The following is a 25,637-nucleotide window of genomic DNA, read 5'->3' on the forward strand; positions in this document are numbered from 1 at the left end:
GAGTCCAGCAGATCCTATCTCCGAGGAACTTATGTTATAGAAGGGAGGGAAACCATAACACTAAGTCAGAGAAGAACAGAAACAGCGGGACGGGTAGGCCTGCTTCATGTGGGAGATGCGGGGAGTGGAGGTCTCCTTAAGGAGGTGGGCTGAGCAGAGACATGGATGCAGTGAGGGTGCAGAACATGCGGAGAGGGGTAGAGGGTGGGACAAAAGCTTTCATGGCCAAAGGAACAGTCTGTGATGTTTCCAGAAGAGCAAGGGGGTCCATGTGGCTGGAGGCACATGAGCAAGGGATGGGGGTGGAGGGGAAACCAGGGGCCGGATCACACAGAATCTCATAGATCACAGAAATCTTGTAAAGATTTACGCTTAATTGTAAACGTGGTGGGAATCCATTCAAAGGTTTGGCAGGGGAGTGGCATGTTTTTATTCACATTGTAAAGGGTAATTCTGGCTGCTCTGTGGAGAGTAACCTGGAGAGGGGCAAGCAAGGAGGAAGAAATGAGTTAGGACGTGATGTTGCAGAGCTCAGAGGTGTCCAGAGCTCAGAGGGTTGTGATGGAGGCGCAGACACGCCTGGATCTGGGATAATTGGAAGGTGTTTCTGGAAAAATGCTTAAGGGAGGTTAGAAAGAGAAGCCAAGATGATTCCAGAGTTTTATATGTGATTTGAACGAAAGGGTGAATTATTTTGAGATATCCCCAAATGTACTGCATCTGATAACTGGTAGTGAAATAAACAACCTTGAACTGAGGCCAAAGAATCAGCAGAGAAGCTGTTGGACAGTTTGAGTCCGGAGAACTGCCGGCCCCAGACTAGGGAAGGCGCGGCTCCTGGAGCCACGGGGCGGTGATGGTGACCCCAGGCGGCCCGTCACTTCTGCTTCAAGAACCACCTCAGTGCCAGGAGGGAGGGTGTGTGTGTGTGTGTGTGTGAGTATGTGTGAGTGTGTGAGAGAGTGTGTGTGTGTGTGTGTCTGTGAGAGAGAGTGTGTGTGTCTGTGTGTGAGTGTGAATGTGTGAGGGAGTATATGTGAATGTGTCTGTGAGTGTGTGTGAGTGTGCAAGCATGTGAGTGTGTGTGTGTGAATGTGTGAGTATATGGGAGAGAATGTGTGTGTGTGTGAGTGTGCAAGCGTGTGAGTGTGAGTGTGTGAGAGAGTGTGTGTGTGTGTGTGTCTGTGAGAGAGAGTGTGTGTGTCTGTGTGTGAGTGTGTGAGTGTGAATGTCTGAGGGAGTATGTGTGAATGTGTCTCTCTGTGAGTGTGAGTGTGTGTGAGTCTGGTGGGATGAAGTGAAGGGGACAACAGTTAGAAGCAGCTTAGACAGAAGAGAGGCAGCACCTCCGAATGCTCAGGGACCCGGACCGGGAAGGGAGCCGCAGACGCTGAGACCTGCTCTGCCCTCTCTGGGAACCTCCAGAGCAGGCAGAAGACACCCACCGCAGGGCTGAGGGCAAGAGGATGGAGGGCGGCAGAGAAAGAAGCCCCGATCCCAGGAAGAAATCTGGAGATGGGAAAAGCGCAGAGGTGGGTGCTCTTGTGCACAGCTCTCCTTTGGGCTTCTGCTTTCACTCAGCGAGGAAACCAAAAGCTGGTCCACGAGCAGAAGCCTGGTCCGGCCCGGAAATGAGTCAAGAGTGACCAAGAAAGCCGGCCTGCTGGGAGGCAAGAGTAGGTACATTCTGGCGGATGTGGCGGGGGTGGCGAGAAGCAGGCTGATGCAGCGAGGAGGCGGGAAGGGGGAGCACAGTGGTCTGGGACCCGAGCCAGGCAGGCGCTCATTAAAGTCAGGACGACGCCCCCCACAGAGCCCTGCTTTAGGACCCCTGAGAGAAGCATCCTGACTCCTCACGCACTTTTCAGCCATCTGAGCGTCTCTTACAAAGGGCTCAGCCCCGGAGCCCAGCCCGCACCAGAGCAACAAATCGTGTGTGCTGTCAGACAAGGCTGCATTGGGTGAGAGAGGAATAATTGCGATCTGCGGGTCCCAGTGACACTCACAACACCCCGATCTATACTTAATAACAGCGGAAAGCGTTTGCGTTAGCAGCTATTAGGCACTTTGCTCTTGGAGGGAGTCTGTTCCTCTCTCCTCCGCAGCAACAAAGCATAATAAAACTACACACACAAGGCTTAGTGAGTTTTAGAAAGATTTCCCGTTAAGAAGTCCTCATGGCCTGGGAGAAGATCAGATGGCAGTTGGGGAGGATCACACAAGTCTTGAAATCTCAAAACGAAATCCAGCATGTGAAAATCCCGAATACAGTCTGCCTGTTCTCCCAAGGCTTCTAGAAACTGCGACGGCAGGTACAGTGGAAGACGCATTGTTCCTTTCGTGTAATTCACATGTTCGGTTTTGGGGTCTGCCTGTTTATTCTTGTTTTATCTCTGAGACATTCCCAGGCCGGCCTTCTCCTTCATCGCCTGCCATCCCTCACCTGATTCAGGCGCGGCGTGAAGTCAGGCCGCCCCGGGGCTTCCGCCCAGAGGCCTTCCCCTCCAGCCTGGGATGAACAGGCTCCGTTCCTTCTCCTTCCCCTTGGGAAGCCTCTCTTGTCCATTCTCAGCTCACAATGTCCGGCGTCTAGGTTCTTCAGCGGTCACCACCTGGCACCACCCAACACGTCACTGTTCGTGAGCCTCGATGGTTTTCCTTTTCATTTATTTATTTTTTGTTTTCTTGGCCATGCTGCAGGGCATGTGGGGTCTTAGCTTCCTAAGATCAGACTCACACCCCCTCGCACTGGGAGCTTGGAGTCTTACCCACTGGACTGCCAGGCAAGTTCCCGAATAGTTCTTAATTGTCTGCACGTACCTTTTGGAAGCTCAAGTTTCCCCCTCTGTCTGAAATTCCTTCCTTCCTCTGGCTTTTTTCCCTTACCTCTTTTGCCTGAGTACCATCTTATCTGCTTGTGCTCAGCCACTGAGCTTTGTGACCCCAAGGGCTGTAAAGTCCGCCAGGCTGCTCTGTCCATGAGATTTCCCCTGGCAAGAATCCTGGAGTGGGTTGTCATTTCTTTCTCCAGAGGCTCTTCCTGACCCAGGGATCGAACCCACATCTCCCGCATTGCAGGTGGATACCACTGAGCCACCAGGAAAGCGGAATAACTACTAGTCATCCGTCGACGCGGCTCAGGCTCCACTCCCTCCAGGGAGCACCCCCGGCCCTCCCCTCCATGGGCTCTGTGACACTCCGCTGGATCCACTGTGGCCATCACGCAGCTATCCTTGAGTCTGTCCCGCCGCCCTCTCCCAGGACAGGGCCTGGTGGTCTCTGCTGTCCTGCGGCAGTCCTAGCTCGGATTTCTCAATTAACATAAATGCAGGTCATTTATCACCCACATCACTGGTTTGACCTTTGGTTCCGCAGTAACACTCTCATCGTTGTTTTTTAAATGTTGCTGTGTTTAGGTACCACTACCTCCATCAAGAATCAACTTTCTTAAGGACTCAGGCTTCTGAATTCCCACAGTGCTAGATGCATATTAATAATACATATGTATTCATTCTAGAATAGTAGCAGAATGTGGTGGCTACTAGCGTAAGGTTGGGTGCCTACATGTGGGCTCATTCACTCGGTCACTTCTGACTTCTTGCAACACTATGCACTGTAGCCTGCCAGGCTCCTCTGTCCATGGAATTTTCCAGGCAAGAATACTGGATGGGTTGCCATTTCCTTCTCCAGGGAATCTTCCTAACCCAGGGATTGAACCTGGTGCTTGCCTGGGTTTAAATCTTATCACTACTCTTTATTGGTTAGATGCTCATGGAAAGGTTATTTAATCACTTTTTGCCTGTAAAATGGGAAGAATTATAACAGCCATTTTAAAGGGTTGCTGAGAGCATCAAACGGTCGGCAAAGTGATTCCATGGTGGTAGATGTTATTTCACCATGTTTACTGGTGAAATCATACTCTGGGTAAGTCCCGCCTCTCAACCTCGCATGTTTCTTTGCTCCTCCCCCTTCCCCCACCCCGGCAGCCTCCCGGCCGGGCCTTCTCCTCTACCTGGTAGTTCTTACATTTACTTTGACTTTCAGAGCTCCCTTGGAGCACCTTTGAATTGCTCTCTCTGCTTCCAGCCTCCACCCAGTTCTTCCAGAATTTCCGCCTCTTCCCAAAGTGCCCCCATCCACCTGTCAGTGAGCTGTGTTCCAGGTCTGTTTTCTCACATCCGTATTGTAACGGCTTACTCTGTTCCTGCTGGTAGAGGATGGCTTGGAATAGCAGGAGACGGACTGGGGTTCCCAGAATAAGACCACAGTTGGGGTGTGTTTGGATTTTATTTTGTGTGACCCACTGGGCTAGTCTCAGAGTGAAGTAGGGCACTCTCCCATGTCAGTTCGTGGATGGTCTCCACCAATTTTTAGTTCAGTGATTCACTTAGTCACTTAATTTCTTGGCAGCAGTTGGTACCTACTTCCTGGGTACAGAGACCTAAGCTAAGGTGACTAAAGCAATTGCTTTCAGGTGGAGAAATCTCAGAGCATCAAGGGAAGAACAATGTTAAGTAAGAACTGCATAGAGCAGGTAGCACCCGGAGGTTGGAACGGTGTCTGGTTAACGCTCCACTTACCTCTGCAAAAACGAAGGGCGCATCAAACTGGAAGCAGACATGGCCGTGCTTGATGGCTTGAACAGAGGCGGGGCCGCACCGATACATCCCTGAACCACACAGAGGAAGGAGAGTGTGAGTCCCCCGTCTCTGGGTCTTTCCGGTTACAGAACTGGTCCGCATACAGGTCACAGCCTTGAGCGGGCTGTAGGGGCAATCACTCCTCAAGGTCATCACCAGTGCGGCCCCAGTTCTTTCCATGGCCAGAGTGGGCCATCATGTGCCATCAACAGGGAGGGACATGGTAGAAATGCTTCTGCAAATCCCAGACCAAAGTCATGAAAAGAACCAAGGGCACACCATTCCTGCATCTACTCTTCCAACTACAAACAGGCTCAAGCGTGTGGGGGCCAAGCTGTTGGCTGACGTAGGGCTTATCCTGTTAGAAGTGGCATCTGGAATGTTGGAAACGGGGACATGTCCCCAGGACTTGTTTGTTTGTTTTCATTTTTAGACATTATAACAAAGTTTAACCATAGAATCTGGATACTAGCCATGCTACATGGACCACGTGCTTTTGGGAAGTTAGTAGGCCCACACCGACTTTTACAAAGTATTTTGAATTTTAGCTAGCTCTCTCTCTTGTTACTAAGAGATTAGCTGCCATTCGTCACTCAGATACCTCTTTATGACATATAATACAGAACATGAGGAAGTGTTGAACTTTCTCTCAAAATCCAGTATTGTCCTGATGTTCTCTCATGAGTATGTAATGGACGTTTATATATATATATCTGTATATGCACACATCAATATCCTTTTTAAAGAAAGAAATGGAAAATTCCATTTGAGCCTCATTTGAGGACTATAACCCGGGAAGGTCATCTCAGCTCTAAGAACTGTTCCATCCATTAGAGGCCAGGATACAGTTAAGCTTTTTGAGACAGAGGGCTGTACATCAGAGGGTATATTATTAACACTTCATGCATTCCAGATCTCATTGCTAGTTCATCAATATCTTACATCAGTACCTGGGGAAATAAAAATAATGCCCCTAGGCACTGATTTTTATCATCATATTAAAGGGAAATGAAGGCTTATGATGTGATTTTATAAAAATCTGAAGGTGTGGGGGTGTCATAGAAGCCACTACTTAGCATAATTTGCAAATTAGAAGACAAGTATCCACATACTCAAGTTTTGAAAGAAATCACACAGCCTGGAAAGAAATCAGGTTCTGAAAAGATAGCAATTTAAAGAATGCTCCATAATTATTTTCTGAGGTCTTTATTTTCTTCACCACCTTCTATTTTAGCACTGTGTGTCAGGCGGGGCTGAAATATACTTTATAGCCAAGTGAAAGTGCTTACACAAATAGTTTTCCTCTTGTCTTCAAAATTGCTGATCAAAGCAAGAGTCGATGAATTATATATGTTAAGTTTTATGCTTCCCCCCCCCCAAAAGTTACAAAGTAATCAGAGTAAAGACCGCCATTGAAATGAAATTAAACCTGGCTGGCGGGCAGTTGATGCCGTGCGTGTCCAGGAAGCACCCGGCTGATGTTGGTTCCCACCAGGCTGGCGTGTTTCCCACACATTAGATGCAATCATAAAAGCAAAATATAAATATCAGGAATGCAACGATTTCCCCGAGAGAGGATGCGGCTTTACCATCGCTGTTTTCCTGGGGGGTGCTGTCCACGACTTGCCAACCTCCAAACCCCACGGGAAGGTCCGGCCTCGTCATCCAGGCTTCGTTCCAGCAGTGGTAGTTCCTTAGAAAACACCACCCCAGTGAGATTAGACTTCCCATCATATCCAGTGCTCCAGGAAATCAAAAAGGGACCAAAAATCCTGCAGATATGCTCTCTATAAAATATTGGAAATTCCGGCAAGAATATTGGGATGGGTTGCCATTTCTTATTTTTTTAATTAATTTATTTTTTTACTGCAGGATAATTGCTCTACTAGTTGCCACTTCTTCCTCCAGGGGAACTTCCCGACCCAGGGATCAAACTCGTGTCTCTTTCATCTTCTGCACTGCAGGTGGGTTCTTTACCACTGAGCCACTGGGAAGCCTATAAATTATTGGACTTGCTTAAGCTAAACGGAAGCCTCCCAGAGACTTACTGAGGATCTGGACGTAAGTTTCCTGGGCAGGTCCATTTCCTCTGGTACCCCCAGGGGGCACTCACATGGTGGCACATGGCTCTCCCTGCAGCTTTAAGGCCACCCAGAGAGATTCTAATCAATGCCTTAAACAATTTTAATCTTACCCATTGTCTGCTGCCTAGTGAAACAGAATTTACTATGGGCTCAAGAGATATGGTAGAAAAGACAAGTTAATTAAAATCGAAACACATATATCTTTGAATTCCATATACATACACACACACATATATATATTAGACTTATACAAAGCACAGCCTTTTGTAACAATTAAGCAATAAAATGCTTTTGTTTATGGGCTTAGACTATCGGCATAGAAACTATAACATTGTAGTGAATTTCCATTTTGTGTCCAACAAGAAGAAAATGTTGCCAAGGTGAGTGTCTCTACGGTTTATCAAAGCTGGGCGACCCATGAGTTAAGGGCCCTGCAAAACTTTTAGACTTGGCATGGGACCCGTGAAGCAAGAGCCTGGGATAAACTATCATCAAGAATCGCATGATTACGTCCTTGGAAAGACCTGAAATTATACGACATTATAGAAATGAATGAGAGCGCATTAACCTGTCGGCACTACAGAAAATACTCAGGTAGTAATAGCAGCTTAACGGTGGCATGAGGAAATTACAGCCGTCTCTGTTTATAGCGCTGATGAATTTCCGATCCGGCTACCATCCTTCCCTTCCTCAGTGTCCTGCAGCGTCAGGATTCGTACACGTTCCCAGCCCTCTCCGAGTCCTGCTCATCTTTGACTGACTCAGCTCAGACGCATTTATTTAACTATGCATCACCTACCATGCACTGCCTTCCCAGGCAGAGCTAGTGGTAAAGAATCCTCCTGCCAATGCGGAAAACACAAAAGACCCTGGTTCGATCCCTGGGTTAGGAAGAGCCTGCTCCAGTATTCTTGCCTGAGGAATCCCACGGACAGAGGAACCTGGCTGCCTAGAGTCCATTGGGTCACAGAGTTGGACACGACCGAGCGACTGAACACACACACACACACACACACACACACATCATGTACCAGGCACCGTGCTGGATCCCCACCCATGATCAAAACATAGGCTCCTGTCCGTAAGGAACTCCACGATCAAGGAGAGACAAACTCAGGAAGCAGCTGTTTCAGCATTTCATAGGTTCGCTGTGAAGCTTAACGCACTTAGAAGAAGGCCTGGCACAGGATATGGGTTCAAACATGGCAACTCTCTGACTTAACAGTAATTGCAGAGATGCACGCTACAGGGGAAGTTCAGGGGGGTCAGTGGGGTCTCAGTGGGGAAGCCCCGGGTGCAGGAGGGAAGACTTCACAGCCGAAGTGATGTTTGAGCTGAGTCCCCCGGACAAATGAGAGCTTGGCAGGTCAAAAAAGGACCAACAGCCAGGTTGTGGAGGCATGCAGTGTTTGGCAACCTGCATGCTGTTCGCTGTGGCAGGTGGGTAGCGTCTTTGCGTATCTGGGGAGGAGGGGTTGGCAGGCAGCGGTGGGCAGTGAGTCACAAGACTGACAGGTACACACAGCACTTCTGTGCGCCCAGCACTCTTCTAAAGCCTCTGCGTACCTGAGCACACCTGGCTTACCCAGCGTGCCAGCAGAAAGGTACTGTCACTATTAACCCCTGATTACAAGGCAGGAGACAGAATCACAGGAGATTAAGAGTCTTGCCTGAAGTCACACAGCGAGTTACAGCTACGGGATCCACGCTTTTAGGCTGTGCTTTGGTGAGGATGAGATGGCGATCCTTTTATCCCAAGTTAAATATTTGGGCTTTCTCCTTGGGTCAGTTAAATCTGCAGATCTGTACTTGAGAGAGCTGGGTGAGGACGGGGGACTGGGCTCCCCATTACCGTAGGGAAGAGGAACCATCAGGAAGGGACCGTGTGTGTGAGGAAGCTTCCCAGTTTCCAGGGAGTGTGATGGTCCCGTTTACCAAGACCGCTGGAGGAGGAAGAGAAGGTTTGTGTCGGGGGCAGGGGCGGGGTGCTGGGTGGGTGACAGGTTTGTTTGGGAGATGATGGACTCAGGGCCTGTGAGAAACCCTAAGGATGAAACCCAAGAGGCATCTTTATATACACAAGTGACTCGGGATTTGACAAGGAGGAAGCCACCAGCATCTTTACTGTTGATGGGGGAGAGTGATGGAGGAAAAGGCCAGGTGGGGAGGGTGTGGGCAGGGAGATGCACTGAGTCGAGTTCTGCCCCAAGAGCGACTCGGGTTGTGAGTGGAAGCCGAGAAGACAGGCCAGTGCCTGGAAAACAGTGCAACACGGGAAGATTGTTCGGATTATTTTTCCATTAGGAGAGAGTGTCGTGTCTTTGGAGGAGGAGCCAGTGGAGAGAGAGCGAGAATAAGATAGAATAAAGGGAGAGATGGGATCAAAAGGGGCTCAGACACCAAAGGTGCAGGGGGCGTAGGTCAAGAGCGGCGCCGTGGACAAACACGGGGATCGTGACGCTGTCTGCCTGGAGGGATGAGCAGATGGAGGTTGGAGTCACGGTGTGGGGTGTCGGGGTGGGAGCCTGGGGTTAGCTCTCACCTGAGAGCCCCTGTCTTTGCTCCGAAGCTGGAAGGAAGGTCACCGAGATCATGTGTTAAACAACGCGAGCCTCCCTCCAGATGGCGAAAGTCACACCAGCGGGCAGAGAGGCCCAGAAAAAACAGCAACGAAACACTTGCCATCCTGCATCCCACACAGCCTGCAGTGTTTAGCAACCCCGGCTTCCCCAGCACTGCCCTAGATTAATAGGCCCCAGACCTCTTTACTTAAATTCAGATACTGGGGCCAGGTTAGCCTTGAACAAGGTAAGTGTTGTTCTCAAACCTCAGGTAAAGACTTTGCCTTGAGGATTTTCTTTCTTTTCAAACGACCAGGAAATGGGGGGAAAGTTTCTCTTCTCTGACTAAAATATCTAATCAGCTACTCACATCTCTTCTAGTTTCAGGACGGAAGGCGGAAGGTTAAGGGGTGTTTAAGGTGGAAGAGTTTCATAAGAGGGTCAGGAACCTATAGCCGTGGCCGAGGTGGAGATAACTTGCTATGTTCCGGAGGGGTTGGGCCTTGGTCAGCAGGCGGAAAGGACAGTAGCTGGGCTCCCAGAGTGGCCTCGGGCAGCCGGCAAGGTTGCACCCTCTGCAGGCACAGGGCTCGTCCCATCACGCCTCTTTCTCTGCTCAGGAATGGCCCGAGGAAACGTGACCTGAGTCACCACGCCACGACGGTCCCCTTTTTGTCTGGGTGGTCAGTATTTCTGGGTACACGTGCCTGCCTTGGACATCTCAGGTGCCTCTGTGAAAGGAGCTAATATTTACAGACATGGCTGAATTCCATTTACCTCTATCCAGGTTAGAAATAGATATGCTTCCTAGAAAGGTTTTGTTTTTTTTAATTTTAGAGCCTTTTAACTTAGATCTCTATCTAGATAAATACACCTTTCAGTTTCATCATGCATGCTCAGAGTGCTGGATTCATTCTGTGGGTGCCGCCTGCCTGTTCACCATCACATTCCCAGCACCAGATCTGGCCCTTAGCAGCTGCTCACCAGGTACTGTTTTCTTGAGAGGCAAGAGGATCTCTCAGCAAGGCAGGCAGAATTAAATCTTTGTTTGTTTTTTAAGATTCACAGTTTGTATTTTCTCAGAGCCTTCAAACTTGGAACCTGACGTCCCACTAAACTATCGAAATAGGCAGTGTCCTTTTAAAGTTAAAAAGATTATAAATGTTCTCTGTGATCTAGTATCCGTGTTGCCTCTTTCTAAAGAAGCAGTGTAGACGTTAAAACAAAGCCCCTGTTTTGTTGAGAATTATTTGATCAAATTGAAAAGGGCTTCTTTGGGCAGATAATGATGGAGGCGAGACGTGAAAAGCACGTTGTTTCTTGATGTCACTTCCCGTATGTTCCCTGCCGTGGCAGCTAGTAATTTCCAGAACTCCTTTCAAGGATGCTATCAATAATGACTCAGTGGTGTAGGTGCAAAGGACGCAGAGATCTTCCCCTGAAGCAGAACCTCAGCAGAAAAGCAGCACCGTGCACTGCTGGAGGGCCCTGGAAGGGACGTCACAGCACTGGCTTAGTTTATCCTTCGATTCGGTAAAGCCCTTTCCTCAGAACTGTGCATGGGAAATAATCACGCAGAGGTAAAGACATGTACACGAGGATGTTCGTCCTTCTGTAATTTTTAAGAAGGAAAACCAGAAACCATCCAGTATGCGATTAATTATTTTAAAATCACAAAATAGAACAGTCTTCAGCCATAAAAATCTGATCTGTATTTATTAGGTAGGAAAAATAACCAGGGCATATCTATTTTTAAAATAACACCACAGAACACAACATACAGTGTTCCCTGTGGATGTCCATTTGTGTGGAAGGCAGAGTTTTCAATGAGCCCCACTCTTGTATGAATCCCTCCCCCTTGAATATGGGTGATGTCTATGAATCGCATGGGTTGTCACTCCTGGGATTATATTACTTTACCTGGCAAAGAGGATTTTGCAGATGTAATTAAGCTAATTAATCTGCTGATTACGAGTTAATTAAAAAGGAGATTATCATGTGGACCTGACCTAATCACGTGAGCCCTTAAATCTGGGTCTAGAGGTCTGAGACAGAGCAAACCATAGATCTGAGGCAGCATATACATTCCCCTGCTGGCCTGGAAGAAAATGGCAACTTCCGCCAGGTCTGCAGCAGGAAGGAGCTGGATCCTTCCAGCAACCTGAGTGAACTTGGAAGACAGCACCGAGCATCAGAGGGGCCCACAGTTACTGCCTTGATGGCCATCATTTGAGACCCTGGGCAGAGGACCAGCTACACTGTGCCCAAACTCCTCACCCACAGAGACTGCTGGGTAATACATTTGTGCCGTTTTAGCTGCCAAGGTTCTGGTAATTTGTTATGCAACAATAAAAAATGAATACAGTGTGCAAAGGGACCTGTTAAAGAATGCTTAACAAAATGTTGCAAATATTCTGAGTAGTTAGAAAGTGGATGACTCTTCTTTTTGTACTTTTTTCCTGCAATGTTTGAAATTTTTGTAATAAATATATACAGAAAAAAACATTTAAGAGAAGTACATTTCATTAAAGAAGAAAGAACACAGCTCTGCATGCTGTATGTTCAAATGGAGTGGATAGTCTAAGCAAGGCGTCCTTTACTGCCTTTAACTTGGCTAACTGCTTAAACATTCCACAGGGTCATCTTTTCTGCAATCTGTGCAGAAAGGTTTTCTTCCCTAAGAAGAAAGAGATGTGGGATTGCAATTCTGTTTCTGCAGCTTTATTAGGGCTCAAGGGAGACCACAAATAAGATCGAGAGAAAGCCCTGGAAGAGATGTCTTGGACCAACTTCAAATGTAAACCAAGTATTTGAACTCATTGGAAAAATGGCAGGGGGTTGGAAAAAGCTACTGGTTTGTTTTGCAAACTCTTTGTGTTTGTAGGAGACAGGTGCACCCTCATCTCTTCCCTGGTGGCTCAGACGGGAAAGAATCTGCCCGCAACGTAGGAGACCAAGGTTCAGTCCCTGGGCTGGGAAGATCCCCTGGAGAAGGGATCTTTACCAGCTGAGGCAGCAGGGAAGCCCCTGATGTAGCGTTGGAGACCCCAGTCAAGGGGGCTGAAGATGGCACGGCCTTGGGGATGTGCTGTAACTCCAAAAATGAACTTATGAGGTACATTTACAGTAGGGGTGATAATTAACATAATTAATAACTGCTCAGACACAGACATCAGCTAATTGGAAGCTGCAACCGATCAGAATGATGTTGTTTCTCAGTCACTAAGTCATGTCCAGCTCTTTGTGACCCCATAGACTGCAGGACGCCAGGTTTCCCTGTCCTCCACTATCTCCTGAGAGTTTGCTCACTGGAAAAGACCCTGATGCTGGGAAAGATTAAAGGCAAAAGGAGAAGAGGGCAGCAGAAGATGAGATGGTTAGATAGCATCACCAACTCAATGGACATGAACTTGAACCAATTAGAAAGTTGGTATGGTCTAAATGTTGGCACGGTCCTCCCAGGCTCTACCGGATAAACGCCAGCCCAGATGTATTCAGTTACACATACAGCATGCTACTACTAAGCAAGTTTGTTTCTGCTTACAACTTCTCCTGAGAATGTGTTTTGCCTAAGTCTTGAAAGTAGATAGCCTTTCCCCTCTCTTCTCAAGATTCCAGCTATTGAGATCTTGAATATTTATGGAGAGAATATTATGGAAAGAATTTTACAGCAGCTTTATTAGCAATGATTTTTAGGACATTAGGAGATGATCATGTAAAATTTATTTTTTCTCCTCTTTTGATAGTTTTCCCTCATTTGATTATCTGTTTTATTTTTTAATTGTGGCACCAGAAATGGAAGAGACCAAAAGGAACCTCGCAAAGGTTCAGGAGGTAGACGCCACCCACTCAGGAGCCGTGTCTGGCATCACTGCTTAGCGGGAGGTCCTCTGTCATTGTGCCGCATCCCCTCAGCTGGGTTCACTGTGACGCCTTACCTCTCTCTTGCATAGCAAATTATCAATTACTATTCTTGCCGAAAATGGAGAAGAGACTGGATTTTGAGAATAACTTGAACATCTAAAAAGCTTTTTACAATAAATTCTGACCAAGTTTATCCATAATTATCGAGAGGAGTTTTTAAAAATACAGCCAACAGTCTTAGTGGTTACCAAAATGACTTTTTTCCATTATACGGCTGTTTATGCTATACTGAAAACTCTTTTTTATATGAAGTTTTTCAAGAGGTCTTGTTGATCATCAAAAGAAACTAAATTCCATTCAGTATAGCTTAGGTGGTACATATTTTATTAGCTTTAATTATTTGAAAACTAGTAACCTTTGGTCTGTGTATAAGATGACTCTCTCAAGCAGAATTTATGATTAACCAAAACATGACATTTTTCTTGCTGTGGAAGATACCTTAGTACTTTCTACGTGGTGTATCAGATGGCTTCCATTTTCTTCTTTCATTCTAATCTCATTAGATTCTGACCTAATGAGAAGTGTTTGTGATGCTCTCTCATTTTTTACCTCCAAACCCCCTCTTTGTCCCTCTAAGGTGGGACCTGCGTAGAACAAGTATTTGGGAGATAACTTTGGAGGCATCACTGCTGCAGGGCTAGGACAGCAATATGAAAGGAAGGGGAGCAGAGTCCTGTGCAGTGATTGTCAACCTTCAAAACTTAGTGTCCCTTTCTAATTTTAAAACAAATGTTTCATAACACCCCGTTTATTATACTGAAACAAAGTCCACAGATCTCTATACACAATTCCTGAAAGATAATATGATGCCTTATAATGTACAGAAGACTTGATGAAATAAAAAATACATAAGGTAATTTGTATTTCAGCAGCTGTTATGTCAGGAAGACGACCTCAGACCCAAAACTATTCCTGTGTTCCGCCTAGTTGCTCAGTCATGTCTGATTCTTGGTGACCACACGGACGACACGCAGCCCGCCAGGCTCCTATGCTCATAGGATTCTCCAGACAAAAGTACTGTAGGGGTTTCCGTGCCCTCCTCCAAGCTATTCCTACAGATGTAAAACCCTCCAGGGGTATGGTAGGCCCCAAATTTCTAACCACTTGTATAGTGGTTAAAAGTGTGCTCTGGAGAAAAAAGTCCCAGAATGGCAAGGGAAGGGCTTCCAAAAATCTACTCCTTCATGAACATCATGAGAACCCTAACATGATCAAAACCAGCTTCTCCAGAACTCTGGAAATGGACCAAAGATTTGCAACAATATAGGGAGAATTTACTCAACAAAAACAAAAGAATCTCAGTAAGAACTGTGAGTTTGGGGGCATTTTAATTTCCCTTATTTCTACCCCTCTCTCTGTAGCTCCATGGCAGTCTTGAAAATGAACAACCTCACATCCAGGGTGGCTATAAAAATGTACAGCTCATCAAAGAACAAAGAAGAGAAAATGGGCTTGGCACTCCCTAAACTTCAGCAAATGAATTATCACTATTAACCTGTTTGGCAGCCCTTTGAAAGCAATGTCTAACCAATCAGAGAATATCAATGAGGAGGTAGAAATTATGGATATGAATCAAACAGAATTTCTGGAGCTGAAAGGTTTAATAGTTGGAATAAAAATTTCAAAAATTCACTAAGAGGGTCTCAAAAGCAGATTTGAGCAGGTATAAAGAGTAAAGAACCAGTGAGCCTGAAGAGAAGTTAATTGATCTAGTCTGAATAACAGAAGAAATATACGAAGAAAAACGAACAGAGCCCTGAGGCATGTGGGACACATACATAACGGGCCTCTCTGAAGGGAATGAAAGCGGGAAAGAAGCAGTAAGAACATTTGAAGAAGTAATAGCTGAAAACCTTTCCAAATTTGACGATAGATAGCAATATACACACCTTGGAAGTTAAAAGACACAAAGAGGATAAACTCAAAGGGATATATACCTAAATGCCTCATAGTCAAACAGTCAAAAGCTGAAGACAAAGAGACAATTTGGAATACAGCACACAAAAAAGTGATTTATTATGTACAATGGATTATCAATAGAATTAAAAATGATTTCCAAAAAGAAATCACGGAAGCTAGAAGGCTGGTGACCACGGTTAAGTTACTGTGCCTCGATTTCTTCCTCTAGAAGTGAGGACAATAGCATTACCTTAATGGGTTGCCAAAAGGATTAAATGAGTTAATGCAATATCTGTCACCCACTGAGCTTAGGTCCTGGCACAAAGAAAGCGCTCCATAAGCAGGAGCTATTTTGATTCTTGGAGGTGGAAGATAAGTTTCTCAATCCTTCCTTCAAGACTCTGGAGCGGATTCACAGCATATATTCTTAGGTCTCTAATGACAGCTCTTGTGATCTAGCTCCAGGTAATTTTCCCAAAAATAATTTGGCTGACAAGAGTGTGGTTAACTCGATAAGTTATTTGAAAATAAATATCTTTGGTAGCTGTTCTGGACTGGTAACTTGGATACATCACAAAATAATTTTACGAACTCTAAACATCGTAAGCAGTTTGGCTTATATTCAAAATTTTTCTTCTGTTTTTCTTGGAATTCATTTTTGGATAATTCTCTTTGCGTATCATGATTAAAACTCAACTACAATATAGCAACATGAAAGTCCAACTAGTTAGAACACATTGAGCTTCTAAAAACAACATACGAAGTGGATCAGTCTGCAGAGCTTTTCTTTTTCAAAAATTTGATTTTATTTTTTGGCCATGCAACAGGTGGGAGTTAGTTCCCCAAACAGGGGTCAAAACCAGACTTACTTACAGAAAGAGACTCACAGATTTAGAGAACAAATTTATGGTTGTCAGGGGGAAGGATGGGGGAAAGAGATAGCTAGGGAGTTTGGAATGGACAGGTACACGCTGTATTTAGAATGGATAACCGACTAGAACCTGCTGACCAGCACAAGGAACTCTGCTCAGTGTTACGAGGCAGCATAGGCGGAGGGAGGCTGGGGGAGAATGGACACACTTATATATGTGGCTGGATTCCTTCACTGCTCACCTGAAACCATCTCAACCTTGTAAATCGGCTATACCTCAATACAAAGGAAAAAGGATCTTGTTTTAAGTGTATCCGTCTGAACAGCAAAAATGCACCTATGATAGGCAAACCCGCATGCAAGTACAAGACTGCAATGAGATTAGGCTCTGTGGGTTTGTGTTACATCCAGGACTGGCTCCCTAGCATGAAAGCTGCTGAATTTCTGCTCTAAAACTTCCTTAGAAAGAGTTTTATTTATAGATTCGACACTATCCATTGCAGTAGAGGTTTTTGTTTTTTTGCATTTGAAGTGAAAAACAAACAATAACAACTGTATTCTTTCTAAAAAGTATTGAAGGAAGTTAGGATTTTTTTATTTTTTAAGAAGCAGATGCATGGAGGCCAGCCAAAGAATTACAGAAATTTTCTGAGGCATGTTTGATTTCTGTGTCTTTTCTTCCTGGGGAGCCAGTTTGCAAAGCAGCACTCACACGTGGGTGAGTGGATCCCAGCCTGGCCTGTGCAGGTGAGCAGGGCTCCTGCGGTAGAAACCACCAACCGTGGGAAGTTCCAGCCTGGCTGGAAGAACAGTGACATTTATTTAAAAAGTATTCACTTTGGAGCTGGTGGCGGTGGAGGTTTAATTGCTAAGTCCTGTCTGAATCTTGTGACCCCATAGGCAGTAGCCCACCACGCTCTTCTGTCCATGGAATTTTCCAGGCAAGAATACTGGAGGTGACCCTATACCTCATTAAATTCAGTCATATGAGAGAATTCAGGCCCAGAGAATTCAAGCAACTTGCCCAAAGTCACTCAGCTAGTTAGTGGCAGAGTTAATCGTATTGCCTTGAGCCATGGAGAAAAAGAGAGGAAAGAAAATTTTAAGAGCAGTTTGACTTGATCTGGTGTTTTTCCATGAGATCCTAAGGAAAAACAAAATAAAACTATAATTTCTCTGCACGTGAGTCACTGACTAGTTCTTAGATTGTTCCAACTTTGAGCTGAAATTGATAAATACAAAATTGCTAACTCACAATTCTTTCAAAAAATTAAATTGAGAAAGTCAGTTTCATCAAACCTACTTAATTTCAAATGAAAAGGCAATAAAGGAAAGACTCTTGCTAATGTTTTAGCATTCATCATCTTTCCAATTATCTTTAATATCATGAGATGCTTCGAACTCTGAGCTATGCCATTTTCTACATCTGACAGCTGGTCAATCAGCCGGCCTCTGGGAAGCGGATGGGTGGGCTCATGGGCCTAGGTGAGCACACAGGTGCACGGACGCTTCTCGTCACATCCCAGGGCGTGACTAGCACGTGCTTTCACCAACCCCACCTGGAACTTGCTGTCTAGAGATGAAGGCCTTCCCCCAGGAATGAGTAGAATGGAAAGGTACACCCGAGGCAGAGGCTTGGATGGGCTGGAAAGAGTGCCAGGGTCTAGAGAGCTGTTGTCTCCAAGAGGGCCTCTGGGCACTGGTGACTGTTGGGATCTCTGCAACTCCGACTGAGGGGTGCGCTAGTCTTAAAGGAGCTAGCACCTGGGGTTGGACAGTGCCTGGCAGGTGGAGGAGCAGGAGAGGTGCTGATGGGAAGAGCAAACCACCCCCATTCCCAAACAGGAGCGAGTCCATCAGCCTCTCAGGAATGTGCAGCCTTGGGGGCATCAGCCCCTTCGGGAAGGCGGCAAAGGGTCAGAGGTTCTTGAGATCGTCCAGGAAGGAGTGGTGAGGGGCTGGACATATGGAGAGTGGGTTTCAATACTCGACAACCATAGCATAATAATATAAGATGTGTGTGCATGTGGGTTCAGGCGTTTCAGTCGCGTCTGACTTTTTGCAACTCTATGGACAGCAGCCCACCAGGCTGCTCTGTCCAGGGGATTCTCCAGGCAAGGATACTGGAGTGGGTTGCCAGTCCCTCCTCCAGGGGCTCTTCCCGACCCAGGGATCAAACCTGTCTCTTGTGGCCCCTGCATTGCAGGCGATTTCTTTACCTACTGAGCCGCCTTCCATTCCTTTCCACTTGAACCTGAAGCAGACTGATCTCTGGTCATCTCACATCAGCCCCTTAGACTTTCACCTTGAGTTTCAACTGTGGGTCAAGGTCATTTCCTGGGCATTTCATCTTGGAAGAGCACAACCGGAAGATTGCAAGGGGACAACAGCTTTGTTCACTGACCATGTGAACACCTTGCCCTGTACCCCTGGGTTTAGGATGGAAGCCCCTTCCCTTCATCTCCAGGCTCCTGGCTCACATTACCACCCACCTTACATTTTCATAGCCTGTACTGTATGTGGTTGTCTCGCTGGTGAACACCGGATAGAGCACCTTGAGGGCAGTAACCTGATTAATTCCCCCCTGAATCCTTAGCATCTGACATTTGGATATATTCGTGGATAATAGCATTTGTTGAATGAATTAAATGAGATTTATCAGCTAAATGAGTACTTAAAATTTTTTCCAGCTGGTTCTATGCCCTGCAGCATGTTGGCAAAGCAAAGGTAAAATATACTAGACATGGCACCCCCGCTGAGGGCTACGTTCTGATGGAGACAAGACTAGAGGTGGGCACAGACCCTTTACCCAGGATCACCCCGTCTGACCACTTCCTCTCCAGCAGCGGGACACTGGATCACACTTCCGTTTAGAAGCAGAGGAGCCTTGTGCAGCAATGTCTGTCACGACCCTAATCAGCACCACCATCCCTTTCTTTTAAAATTGTTTCCATCTCCGATACATGTGTATGTATGGCTGAGTCCCTTTGCTGTTCATCCGAAACTGCCACAACATTGTTAATCAGCTATACCCCAAAACAAAATAAAAAGCTTTTACAGAACTGGCATCATGTAATTACCCCAAATCCTTGAGAACTGATTGGAACCCAAACTATTACACATTCACCTTTTACTATGTTGGAGCCCTAATTCCCATAAAAACTTGTTTCCATCTGTATTGTGACTGTGGTCTGGTGAGGTGAGCAAGCTGAGCTCGTTCAGGGTGTGGACAGTTGGTCACTTCCCTCCTGCCCAGCGTGAGCCCCACGTCCCTGGTCACTGCCTGGACTGCAGCTGGACATTGCACCCGCATCTTCATTAAGCTGTCCTCGGTGATTCATGGATGCCTTCCCCCAGAGCTTACACGTAATTCCAAACCCATCAGCATACTGGGGACAGGCGGCTTAAATTGCTGCTTCCAGGACATGTTACCTTGCGTTGGCCCTCCCGGAATTTCATTTGCGAGCCCGAGGTCCAATTACTTCACCCAGCTGTGCCCTTGTAAGGGCCCCTCCCTCTCCCGAATCGCAAGAAGCCCACCCTTTCCTCCGGGGGCATCTAGAGGACATCCACTCAGTGCCAAACCGCTGCCCGTGGCGAGCCGAGGCTCTCTGGGAGGGGGATCCACATGCAGGGACCCGGGCTGGCAGAGCAGGAAGCCGGCGGGTGAGCGGTCGGTGCTGGGTGGTCTGCGGGGGTAAAGGCGGTCAGAGCCCCGGGAGAAGGCAGACTTCAGCCCTGTGGGCTGTTGAACCACACAACACGCCTTCACACCCATCTTCCACTCTCCCTCTGACCCCCGCTTCCAGGCGTATTTCTGTTTCGGGCATGTGGGACTCCACGGAGCCACGGAGAAGAGGCCGCCCTGGGTCACCGAGACCCAGCCAGACCAGCTGGCCTCTGATTCGCCACCATCAGCACCTCAGTGTTGGAGAGATTGGAGGCAGTGAGAAAACCAGGCAATCCTTCTCGTGGTTGCCTTAAGAAAGAGGGGCGCGGGGGGCCACAGACAAACCGACATTCCGTCTGAGGGGAGCCGGAGGAGGGAAGTGAGGCTGGCGGCTCGGGGGAGGCCGACGGCTCCGAAGACCCCCACTAGGAAGCCTGTCAGGCCGCGTGATGCCCGCCGCACGGCCCTGGCCTCTCGGGGGTCAGCGGGGGCCCGCGGGCTCCTCCCTGCCTGGGCTCGGCCTCTGTCAGCCTTCTGCCCCCACCCCTCCCCAGCTTGCCGGCCCTGCTTCTCGCCGGTCTCAACGGCAGTGCCCGCCGAGCACTGCCTTCCGACGGAGCGCTGTGCGGAGCCCTGTCCTTGCCTCCTTACATTGTCGTTTAATTGGTAACCACTGTGGCCGCAGTCTCCTGACGAGGAAGCTCAGCGAGGTAAAGCTGTCTTCTCAAGGCCACACCGCCAGTGACTGCCCAAGTCAGAGCTGGACTCAGGGGTGGCCGTGCCGACCCCGCGCTGGCGGACCCGTCCAGGGACCGTCTCCACCAGCCTCCCCGACCAAGGAGGGTCTCAGCAATACTGCTGGCTTTCCAGAACGCTTATCACTTCTAGGGTTCACTGGTGTTTGTACTGAGGAGGCAGTTTCTGGCTTTCATTTAAAAAAAAAAAAGCCCAGAGTGACAGAAATAGAAGTCCTCCCGGAACATTGGGCCCCCTCTCCTCCTGACTGCTTCAGAGTGCCAAGGTCCATGGCAACATATTGCCTCCACGAGACTCCAGCTGTGCGGCTAGTGATGAGCGCGGTAACAGCAGCGAGCACCCATTAAGCACCTGTTATGCTTGGAAATGGTGTCAGCTCCACCCTGGGCGGCAAGAGAGACACAGAGAGGGTGTGCGGTGCCCAAGGTCACACAGCCTGACCCGGGCTGTCTGTAGTGCCTGACCCAGGGCTGACCGAACCCTGCATCCCTGCACGCCTCGATCCGGCCTGTCCCGAGCTGGGTGAGCAGCAGCTGTGCAGTTAGTAGGCTCTCAGCCACCGTCTGTGAGCCAAGCAGAGGGGAGACGGGGAGACTGGGGTGGTGGTCTGCTTGTGGAGGAGGCGGGAGGGTCCCAGGCCAGAGAACATGGTCCCATGGTGGTGGGATCTTCGGGGAAGATAATGAAGGAGGGAAAAGCCCAGGGACATCTGGGCTTCCCAGGAGGCGCCAGTGGTAAAGAATCCGCCTGGCTAAGCAGAAGATGCAGAAGGTACGGGTTCGATCCCTGGGTCAGGAAGATCCCCTGGAGTAGGAAATGCTAACCCACTGCAGTGTTCTTGTCTGGGAAATCCCACGGACACAGAGTCTCTGAAGAGTCTGACACGGCTGAGCACAGTGAAGGAATGAGAGTGGTAGAAACTGGGAAAGGGATTCGGAGCAGAGAGCTGAAAGAGGAAAGGGTTACCAAGAAAAGATCTGTCAGCTTCATGCTTTGGTATCAATTGAACAAGGGGCGTCGTGAGGTTATCTGTCGGGGTGCCTGTGGGGATTTATGGTGGGAGGCATTTGGGTTAAAGAATTGGGAGGAATAATTCTGAGCTGCAGTTGGCTACAAGGGCATTGTGTGTGTGTGTGTGTGTGTGTGTGTGTAGAGGGAGAGAGTAAGAAAGAGGTAAGCAGTGCAGAATGCCAAATAATTCTTTTAAAAAATCGGCGTATAATTGCTTTACAAGGTTGTGTTAGCTTCGACTCCACAGGAGGTGGATCAGCTCCGTGCGTGCGGACGTCCCCTCCCTCGGGGGTCTCCCACCCCCAGGCCATCACGGAACCCCGAGCTGGGTTCAGCAGCTTCCCCCAGCTGCTCGCGTTGCACGTGGTCGTGTGTGATGCCAGAGCTACCCTCCCGGGTCGTGCCCCACCCCGTGTCCATGGTCTTTCCTCCAGCGCTGTCTCTATGCTCGCTCTGCGACTAGGCTCATCGGTACCATTTTTCTTATCTGCCATGTTGGAATGTCACGGCAGCTTCGGGGTGGCTATTTGGGTCTGTTTTTTTTTTTTTTTTTTGTCATTCCATGTACACACAGGGCTGCTCTACCGGGATTCCAAGGGCTTAAAGGGTGCTTTCAACAGTTTACAGAGGAGAGGTTTTGTCTTGACGACAGTCTCCAGCTTGTCATTGCTCAGCCCGCTCCCCCCAAGTGAACGGCAGTGTTTTTTATTCACACGAGCATTTTTTCACTAGTTAAGCAGCCTCGCTTCTTTTCTCATTCTCAAATGAGCGTCTGCTGGGACTGCTGAGGGAATTCTGCCCCTGCATCTGCGCTCCATTCCTGTGACATGGGGGAGTTCAGACACTTCTAACTTTTAATTTCTTCTAAAATGAGCTTCCAACTTCCTCCCATACCCACTCGGATGTTTTCACCACTGACAGTGTTTTAGCTTCATTACTTATAAAGAACAGCTCTAGGAGACATCTTTTTGGCTTGGAAATTCCACTGAGTTCATGCCTGGCAGTTTCCCACCATACAGACCTTTGTGAATACCCTTTACATCTGGATTCTTGGGATTTTTTTCCCCCATCTTTTTAGAATACTGTTTTGGAGTGAGTGGGTCCCCATGGATAAAGGAAATTTCTTTGGAATCCTAAGCTCCTTGCAGCCAGCTTATGATACAGCTGTTCAGGGCAGTGAAAAAACCACAGGGCTGGCATTTGGTGATAATTCTGACTTTATTTCCACTTCTATCTCTGAATAAAAGATGAGGTCACAGATCAGGAGAACCACATCTTTACATGCAAAGGGCAATCCTATTTATGTTGCAAAGGCCAAAAACAAAAAGGTTGTGGTTAAGTGTCAGATGCTCTTGGTTTTATTCTAAGCTTACCAGATGTGTGACCTTGAGAAAGTATTTTAACCTCTCTGTGTCTCAGTTTGCTCAGCTGTAAATGGAGTAGTAATAAACTCCTATCTGATTACAATTAAAAGGATTAGATAAGATCATGTACACACAGAGACTGGTACACACTAACGCTTAGTAAACGTTGGCTGTGTTACGCTTATAGTAGAGAACAGATGGCTTCTGTGTCTTTGCTGTTCACCATAATAGTCATGCACTAAGCTAGAGCTGTGGTGCTGGAGAAGACTCTTGAGAGCCCCTTGGACTGCAAGGAGATCCAACCAGTCACTCCTAAAGGAAGTCAACCCTGAATATTCATTGGAAGGACTGATGCTGTCGCTGAAATTCTAATACTTTGACCACCTGATGAGAAGAACTGACTCATTGGAAAAGACCCTGATGCTGGGAAAGATCAAAGGCAACAGGAGAAAGGGATGACGGAGGATGAGAGGGTTAGGTAGCATCACTGACTTGATGGACACGAGTTTGAGCAAACTCCGGGAGATACTGAAGGACAGGGCAGCCTGGTGTGCTGGGGTTGCAAAGAGTTGGACACGACTCAGTGACTGAACAGCGACAACAACAAAAGCTAGAGAGGAACTGGCATAGGCTCCGGCCACTAAAGCTGTGGCCTTTTCCAGGAGTTGCTGCTGTAATGGGGTGATCGATCTTTATTACTAGAAGCCCAAGCTGCTGTTCAGTAACATTTCTCATTCATTAGCTAAAAACAATCTCTGACAATCAGACATTTGTGCCCATGGTATTGAGTAGTCCTTAAAATAGAACAGAAAGAAACATCAGACTGACTCTGTCTGGTGGTAAATGGGTCATGCGCTTCAATTTGATATCAGCCAGGGCCCTTGCAAATCAAACTCACCACACCGAATCCTTAGTGAGTTTGGAGTTCACGTTGCCGTCTTCTTCCAAGAAAATGTCCAGTTGCAGGTTGGCGTCATTGTCGTGGGCTGAGAAATAGTTGGTGACGACCCTTGCTGGTATCCCCAGGCACCGCAGAACTGCAGGAGAGAAGGACCACAGTTAAACAGATCACCAAGACCTAGTAGACACAGAGTGAGTAATCCCTTCTCAGAAGGGACTTCCTTCTTGACCAACATGGACATGTTGTTCCCAGGTGTCCAAAGCCAAAAGGGGGCCTGTCTTCAAGGGTCTGGGAAGCAGACAGAAGCCTTGATGCTGGACCAGTTGGTGCCAAATGATACCAGTGGGAATGGGATCCCAGTAACAGGGTTCCAACTGTTAAGTTGCTAATCACATGATCATCAAATAGGATTATTTTAGTCTGGCTAATGGGCCTGTGTTTCTGAAAATAGGAGTTAAAAAGCCCAGCTAGTAGGAAGTCAGAAATTTACCAAGCAGAGCCTCAGTGTGGTTTGTTTTCCTGGGTGGAACTTGCTCTTGTGACACTTGGTGGAGGGTGACACCACAGGTTCATTTTAATTGTTAGATAATAAATTACCTGGTTGCATCTCTTGCCATATGTACCTATTGATCAAACTTAATCCAAATGCCCTTCCTGGCTCCCAGGACGCCAGACATCAGTGCTCATTGAAAATAATTCAGCTGACAATTTTAAGATTAATGACTTGCCTTTTTTTTCCCCTCTCAGAATTGTTTAGCATTTTTAACCAAAGACTATCCACCCCCTTCAATAGAACAACCTTGGAAGTCCAAACATGAGCCTGGTAGAGACTCAAGGGTCCTCATTAAATGAGTTAATCTTCACACCCCAAATGACACTGATGGCAACCACCACCTGCCTCCCCCTTCCATCTTCCTCTCTTGATTTACGACCCTGACACACACCACAGTCTTCCCAACAAAATGATTGGCACTCTAGTTCTATTTCTACCTTAGCGCCAATTCACGTGATCACAGCCGGATGCAGCTTGACACGGGGCACCAGGATTCAGGTTTATCCTCGTGGTGGCATCCCTACACTGAGCCCCTGCCTTATCACCAGAGTCGGTTTTCGGGAATAGACCTGGTGATCCTTTTATACAGAAGGCGTACACGGGCGGAGGGCTTCCCAGGTGAGTCAGCGGTAAAGAGTCTGCCTGCAATGCAGGAGGCTCACGTTGATCCCTGAGTCAGGGAGATTCCCCTGGAATGGCTACCCTCTTCAGTATTCTCCCCTGGAGAATCTCACGGACAGAGGAGCCTAGCGTGTTACAGTCCATGTGGTCCCAACAGCAACAGTACGTGGATGGAAGCTGTTTACTATTTTATGTTTCTGAACCTAAAGGAATCACACTGGGATAGTGAAACTGCAGGCATCAGGGGGATGCGGGGAGCGCTTTTTTTTCCCTGGGAACATTTCATCACTGAGGCTATCTCCGCCAAGCCCCTGGCACAGAATCTTGGCTTGGAAGCCATGGAGGAGGGGGCCTTCTTCCAACTGTTAGCTTCCCTGAAGTTCAGGCTTCCACGTGGAACTCCACAGACCAGGCTTCCCAGGACACTGATACCTTAGCTTCACTGCCCTTCATTGCTCCCAGGAAATATATGTTCCTGTAGCTCTTAAGTAGATGGGAATGGCTAAGGAAATAATCCTACTCAGTTTGATGCCATAGAGAAACAAAATACACAACACTTAGGATTTCTTCCCACTCGGACCTCTGACTGACTCTCAGATGGTCACAAATTTGAGCTGAAACTGATAGTCTTCCTGACCATTTCTAAAAAATTGTTTCATTCTGGCTTCCAGCTCTCAGACCCTCCTTGATTTTTCTGACTAAAAAGAGTGCTAACTGGATAAAACAGTCTTTCTTAGTGAGTAAGCAGAAAGGACAATTTGACTTGAGTTTCATGTCTTTCT

The 25,637-nt window shown here is 47.5% G+C and overlaps 1 protein-coding gene across 1 annotated transcript in view; it reads right to left on the minus strand.

Moving 5' to 3' along the window:
* F13A1 (coagulation factor XIII A chain) overlaps positions 1 to 25,637 on the minus strand; it is a 137,785-nt gene that overhangs the window by 34,076 nt on the left and 78,072 nt on the right. The window contains exons 8-10 of the mRNA XM_020873228.2: positions 23,679 to 23,817; positions 6,230 to 6,333; positions 4,581 to 4,669 (exon numbers count right to left, since the gene is read on the minus strand). Of these exons, the coding sequence (XP_020728887.2) occupies positions 4,581 to 4,669; positions 6,230 to 6,333; positions 23,679 to 23,817 (332 nt within the window). The remainder of the gene's footprint in view (positions 1 to 4,580; positions 4,670 to 6,229; positions 6,334 to 23,678; positions 23,818 to 25,637) is intronic.

Source organism: Odocoileus virginianus, chromosome 27, assembly GCF_023699985.2.
Source record: "Odocoileus virginianus isolate 20LAN1187 ecotype Illinois chromosome 27, Ovbor_1.2, whole genome shotgun sequence".
NCBI classification, from domain to species: Eukaryota; Metazoa; Chordata; class Mammalia; order Artiodactyla; family Cervidae; genus Odocoileus; species Odocoileus virginianus.